Source organism: Sesamum indicum, unplaced genomic scaffold, assembly GCF_000512975.1.
Source record: "Sesamum indicum cultivar Zhongzhi No. 13 unplaced genomic scaffold, S_indicum_v1.0 scaffold00128, whole genome shotgun sequence".
NCBI lineage: Eukaryota > Viridiplantae > Streptophyta > Magnoliopsida > Lamiales > Pedaliaceae > Sesamum > Sesamum indicum.
In genome coordinates this window covers 367,106-374,233 of record NW_011628055.1, presented here as the reverse complement: position 1 = coordinate 374,233, position 7,128 = coordinate 367,106, and the positions used below count along the sequence as shown (strand labels likewise).

General features: G+C 33.8%; 2 protein-coding genes across 2 annotated transcripts; one reads left to right on the top strand and one right to left on the bottom strand.

The window, feature by feature from the left end:
- Positions 1-372: 372 nt before the first annotated feature.
- On the top strand, positions 373-2,250 carry LOC105179277 (transcription factor bHLH118-like). Its single transcript, XM_011102891.2, has 3 exons — positions 373-735; positions 849-1,184; positions 2,132-2,250. The coding sequence occupies exons 1-3, from the start codon at positions 445-447 to the stop codon at positions 2,201-2,203; spliced, it is 699 nt and encodes a 232-aa protein (XP_011101193.2). The 5' UTR covers positions 373-444; the 3' UTR covers positions 2,204-2,250.
- A 1,133-nt stretch (positions 2,251-3,383) lies between these two features.
- Positions 3,384-6,339, bottom strand: LOC105179242 (cytochrome P450 704C1-like). Its single transcript, XM_011102845.2, has 7 exons — positions 5,847-6,339; positions 5,533-5,748; positions 4,890-5,168; positions 4,442-4,780; positions 4,108-4,308; positions 3,780-4,014; positions 3,384-3,719 (listed from the first exon to the last, which is right to left on the bottom strand). Exons 1-6 carry the CDS (start codon positions 6,198-6,200, stop codon positions 3,829-3,831), a joined length of 1,575 nt encoding a protein of 524 aa, XP_011101147.1. The 5' UTR covers positions 6,201-6,339; the 3' UTR covers positions 3,384-3,719; positions 3,780-3,828.
- Positions 6,340-7,128: the final 789 nt, after the last annotated feature.

Here is a 7,128-nt window from a genome sequence, read left to right as displayed (position 1 = left end):
ACGGAAAAATTAGATGTCGACAATACACATAAATATATTTAAATTTAAATACATTCACATTTGTAAGTTCAAATTATTATTAATTAATACTTTTATCATATTTGAAGTGCAGTAATATTTGAAACATTAATTAATTATTGTAATTCTCTTATGAGTAAGTGGGAAAACAACCTTGTCTAGCTCTAGCCGCTGCAGTTGTACAGAAACACAGTGGAGAGAAAAAAAAAAAAAAAAAAAAAAAAAAAAAAAAAAAAAAAAGGGGAAAAAAAAAAAAAAAAAAAAAAAAAGACAAAACATGCATGGTGGGGACAAGCTAGTTCTATATCCTTGTTTTACAAGATACATTGCAGATCTCAACCCTAACCTACCATATCTCTTCCCATTACAAACCCTAATATCGAAATCTCAAGAAAAAACAACTTTCCAAGATCCTTTCAAGACTATATGTTTCCTTCTCAAGAACCAAATCACAGTAACTCGACCGGACATGATTTGATAGTTCAGTGTCATGATGACGGTCTCATGGGAGCTGGCGTAAATCCCACCACATCGACAAGCAACGGAAGGCCGAGGCTGAGGCCGGCCCCATCTAGGGTTCATGAAGAAGAGACGAATATTGGAGTTATTAATGTAAGAAAATATGTGCATAGGGAAAATGAGAGGCAAAGGAGGCAAGAAATGGCTAATCTTTGCGGCTCTCTTCGAACCCTTCTTCCTCCTGAATACATCACGAAGGTGAGTAATTAATCCTCATTTCATGCTTGGATCTTGATGAGTTTTGCTATCTCCTAGGTTAGCAATTACCCTAAATTAATTATGGGTTATAATATGCATTCTTGGTCATTTAGGGCAAGCGATCGATGCCGGATCTGATGCAGCAGGCTGCCAACTACATAAAATACATGCGGAAAAACATACAACAATTGAAAACCCGGAAAGATGAGCTGATCATGAGGAAAGGAGTGAATTCGGACAACATTAGTCGAGAAAACCTGCCTAATAATTGTGTCAGAGTAAATCCTTGTCCTGGTGGAGTGGAGATTCTGATCGACACTAGCTTTGAAGACGGACAAGGGTTTCCTCTTTCAAGAGTACTCAAAGAATTGCGTCAAACAGGGTTGGATGTTGTCAGCTGTGTTTCCACAAGAGCAAATCAGAAGACACTTCATAGAATCCAGTCCGAGGTATATAGTTGATGTGGAATTATAGCTAGGGTTCTATGGTATCCTCAAGTTTTATTTAGAGAGAGAGAGAGAGAAGATTAATTTAAAAAAAATATATCAGGGGATAATTTTAATAATATTATTTTTAATTATATATATTTAGTGACACAAATTTTAATTTTATCACATTAATTAATAATAAATTTATAGTTATGATATAGTCATAATTATTTTTAAGAAAATTATCATTGACAAAAATTATGCATAAAGTTGTCATTGAAAATAATCAATAATACATGTATAATAACAACCTAGTAACAATAACTATTTGTTGTCATTAATTATATTTGTATTATCACTTATATATTATAAATATGTCACTAATTATTTATAGTGACAACTTTATTCATAATTTTTGTAACTGATAACTATATTTGACAAAATCAAAAAACTATTGTCACTTAATAATATACACTTTTAGTGATCATAACTTTAATATTATCACATGATATTCTATCACTAATATTTTATTTTATTTTAGTGAGTAAAATATCAAAAAAGAGAAAAAAAACAAAAGAGAGGAAAGGATAAATTACAACAAACTCTTCTGGAGTTTAACATAATTACGAATAACCCTAGTTATTTGAAAAAATTATCAATACCTCTGATTTGAACAGTCATGCAACATGCTTAATTGACAAGCGTATTAATTTGTTATTCATCGAAATGTTTATAGTGATCAAACTTTATACACAACTTTTCATTGCTAGCGATGAGTTTGATACAATAATTGTCGTTATTAAGATTACGAAAATAATTATTTTGACAAAATAAATTAATGTATATAAACATAGATAATATTTTATTATAATATCACATCAAAGGGGACTTTTTTGGTGTTGATATTCTGCCTGTTTTTTTAGACGTGTACTGAATATATTGTCTGCAATGCATGGATTGTCCTGCAGGCCAGACGTACTTACAGTTCCGAGGATCTTGCAGCGCTGCGAGAAAGATTGAGCCAATTGCCAATTCTCTGACTACTACTTGTACGTACGTAGACCATGCATTGTAATATATTTTCTCCAGGCTTAATAGAAATTGCTGTTAAGACTTTTTCTCATGATTAATTGCTCATCGTACTACTAGGTTTAACTCTGTCTGGATTCCTTTTCAGCAAATGTTTTTGGGGAAAATGTGTTGCAAAGATGATCTCGTGGAATATGTAACAACAATAATGAACAATTGGTTCATAATATTTCATTTCAAAAATCAACATATCTCGTAAACGGAAAAAAGAAGAATATGGGTGTTGGAGAATCGACCATACTACTCAAAGTTTTGTCTCTTGCATCTACTTTCTTTTCATATTTTCTGCAAATGTTAACGATTTTGTCAAAACGAGGCTAATATTCCTCTTTAATGTTTGCATATTGAAATTTGTTTCGGTTTAATTTTAACATTGTCCATAAATTTAACCTTTTATTTATGTCATATACATACCTCGTACATATCAATCCTTCATACATCATGATCAATTTGGTCAGTGCATTACAGTTATTGCAATAGAACCGAAAAAGGGGGGAAATAACCAATAGTTACATATGTATGATGCTCTAAAATTGTCTCCATTGGGCATAGACAAAAATTGGAGCAATGATACTAAAATTGTACTTAATTATATGTATTAAATGACAAAAAAGTTAATTTTATCACCATAATGATTTTCATAGTCTTAATACCAACAATTATTGCGTGAGAGCTATCACTAGCCATAATCAATGTCAAGAAATTGTGCATAAATTATCACTTGCCCAATTTTAATTAGTGTGTTATATGTCATATACGTTGACAAACTATATAAATATTCGTTGTCCTTAATTTATCACTAGAGTTGCGTCACAAATTACCAATGGTCACAATTTATACAAGATTTTTTCCACTAATAAGCATTCAAAAATTATGACATGGTCACAATTGTTGTTATTTGATTTAATATATATTTTGAATGATTATTTTAAAATTATTACTAATGTTATTTTTTGCAGTAATCAACGACAAATTTGTACTGTTATATAAGTCCATGTAACAGTGGCAACCTTTTGGTTCATTACTTCTTAATCTTTCATTCTTTTTTTTTTAAATACACGCACACAATACACCCCCAAAATTTGAATCCTTAAAACTCTAGTAAGAGATGTCGAAACTCAAACTGTTGTGTTGTACCTTGCTACTTCTTAATCTTTAGTTACCAAACTTAAGACATGAAATCCGTACATGTATGAACCTGTTAATTGGGCAGATCCAAGAATGGCGCAATTGATACACTTTATATTAGTATCAGGTCACTAAGGAAAGAATATAACTTATTACCAGGATACATGAAAATGCCCGAGGAGAAGAAACATGTCCAAACAAAAACAAAAATCTACATCTTTTTCTTGGTCGACACATCTGATATTCGAGTCTTGGAATATCCGACATGGCCCACCAACCTGAACTGTCAGCCATTAATCCATGACCGAGCGAAGTGAAACTGATCATCCCCACCTCATAATATATATATATATATATATATATATATATATATATATATATATATATATATATATATATATATATATATATATATATATATATATATAGTACCAAAAGCTATAGAGTTTTAGTTATGGCGAGGATACGCGTACAGATGCAGTCCATTGTCCATGTGAAGAGTGAACATGGTTCGATAAGTCGCTTCCTTAGCCTCATCGACAAGTTTGAATCTGAAAAAGAAGAGAAGAGTGGCTGCCATGATCTTCATTTGTGTATATGCAAACTCCTTCCCTAAGCAGATTCGAGGCCCAGCCTGAGGGAGTAAATTGCAGTACAACTGTATTAGATAAAAATGTGTAGTTTTCAGATGCTTCTGCAATGGTCTGAAAATGAAAACGAGGCTGACCTGAAAGGCAGTAAATTTAAAAGGGCTTTCAGCTTGGAAAGCACCATTTCCGAGCCATCTTTCAGGGCAAAAAACCTCAGCATCATCTCCCCAAATATATGTCATCCTTCCCATTGCATAGGGCATGTAGGTTATGCCGTCACCTTTTTTTATTTTGTGGCCGTCTGGAAGAATGTCGTCTGCGTTTGAACACTTGCCATCCTGCAGTTAAGGCATAGAAACCGTAAGCAAAACCTATCTGTACATTCTACGAGAAAGACTGTTATATATTCCAAACAGACCTTTTGGTTGATTAATTAGAAGGTTATGGAAGGAAAAAGAATTTCGATATTACCAGAGGAACAGGAGGATATAGTCTGAGAGTCTCCGTCAGAGTTGCATGCAGATACTGCATCCTGTCCAAAGCAGCCTCAGTCAACTTGACAACAAATTCATCAACAGATATTTGATCTTTCACTTCAGTAGCTAATTTCACTTCCCTCACCACCTTTTCTTGAATAAGAGGATGTCTGCATAGCATATAAAAGAACCAAGCAAGAGTGTTGGCAGATGTGTCCTTGCCAGCAATGAGAAAATTGAGAATTATGTCCCTCAAATACTTATCAGTCATGTTCTCTTTATCCTTCTCACTTTCGATCAGAAACCTGGACAGTATGTCTTCTTTTGTTGTACCCTAAAGTGAATAAATTATTACAGAACATAAACAATGGAAATTCGTTCAAAATGAGACTAAAGAGGGGACTGAAAAACAAAGAGTTAAGGTTATTCTTACACATGCTAACCTGTTCATTTCTCATCTGCTCCCTTTTGTGGTGGATCAACATATAAACAAAATTATCAATAACTTTGATGTTGTCCTTCAGATTTCGTTCCAGGCCAATGTTGAAAAACCTTTTAACTTTCCAGAACACATCAACATATCTCCAATATACAATGACATTGGAATCATCGAAGGCTTTGATAAACTGATTACTAGTTTCATCAGAACCAGACAGAGTATCAAGGTCAACCCCAAACCCCACCTTAAACATTGTATCCATTGCAGACTTCATTAGCATATCCTGTAAATAAGAAGTTAAAGTTCCTTTACATATTCTGTAACATAAGATCTTAATCGTAATCTTTTTTAAAACTACAATTCTCATAAAATGTTCAGCTAATCATGTCAATAACAGCTTCTTAAAATATTCATGATTTCTCCTTGGAGGACCATCTGTTATTACTACCGCAGTACGCAGCATACTTCCAAGTTGAGCATAATGTTATGTAACTTTTTATTTAAGAATTCTGTTGTCTCTGTTGACTGTCTAATTTCAGAGAAGAAAAATAGAAAACTTATCCTAACGTCGAAGCAGCCAGCAAACCAGAGAAACCTGTAATAGAGAAAAAAGAAGACAAAACTGGAGTCCAGCCTGATTGAGAGACCTGTAAATCCACCTCTCGACCAGCCAATGCTTCTGAATTAACCTTTAAAGCTAACTTAGCAGCATTAGATCGAAACACGCTGCTGCTAAAGTCTCTCAAGACTTTGGCCGAGAACTCATAACTGGCCAGCTTTCGTTGGTGGCGCCATTTCGTTCCATCCACAGCAAAAATCCCATCACCGAAGAGATCTTTCATTAAATCACAGTTTTTCTCTCCCTAAATGAAAAACGAAATATGAAATTCGGACAATCACAGTGCTCTATTCAATTATTGTCCAATACTCTGTTTAATTATTATCCAACACACTATTTTACCTTGCCATAATTGGGAAAATTGGCCTTCAGGATGTATTCGACATTTAATGGATCCGTAGTGTACACTTCGCTGTGTGACTCCGTGATCAAACGGTAAGTATGGTACCTCCGGGCAAGTGTAACTTGGTAATCAAAAAGTCTGTTGAAGTGTATGAGTTGATTCAACATAGGTCCGGCCACAGGTGGTCGATTGGCATCTGATATCAGTTCTCTGACATAAGTGACAAGTGATGATACCACAAATCCCACCACAAGGTAAAGTGGCAACCCAAGAAGAGTCAGTAGGTAAGATCTTGTAGCAAGAGAAATCATGAGAAGGAAGACAACTGCTAAAACAAAAACAATATTCGCCATCTTAACGCAGTTGCCTGAAACTTGAGAAGTTGACTGGAGGTTTTAGTTACCAAAATAATCTCTCAATATATAATACGTTGCTTTCCCCAAAACCTTGATCCATTTGCTTTACATTGGGAAATCAAAGTGCTTAGGCCAGTATATCTTGGGAAGATATGATAGAATCGCATTTTGTACTTATTTCATATAATATTTTAGCCTATTTTTGTGATCAAATACTCCTAATTAAATATTATTTTGCAGCATTAGGACAAAAGAATTGGAAAATGAAGAAAAGCACCAAAATGGAAATTCAAACAAGACTCAAACTCAAATTCTGGCAAGAGTTTGGAACTGCTTGGACTACCTCTGATGAAGGAAGAGTTTAACTAGGATTATAATTTTATCTCTATAAGTCTTTTAGTTCAACTAGGAATCTACTTCTAATCCTAGTAGAACTAGGTATCTAGCTATTATAAATAGGTGATGTAATTCACTTTAAGAGACAACTTTTGAACTCTTCTATTTCTCTACGTTTTTATATTATTTTGCTTTTCATGCGTTCTTCCATGAGCATGTCTAGCTAAATCTCTCATTCCGGTTGAAGACTTGGTGAACGCTTAAATCCAACGGGTTGTGAGATCTAATTTATGCTTTCTACTTTTATTCATATTGGTATTTGTGTTGTTCTCTGTGCTTTTATTACAAATAATCTGATTTATTGTCAAGAATATTTGCCTAGCCAATTGAACTTTCAAATCCGTAATTGTTTGTTTAGTTCGATAACTAGTGGTAACACAACATAATTGATTATGTAGAAGTTTTCGATTATGTTGTGGGGAATGCACAATCTAACTTAAATAAATCCTCGTAGGAATTTATTGGTTAGAATTGGGCCTTTCTAGTTCTTAATGCTGTCGGTAAATTAAATCTTGAGGACGTCCCCAAG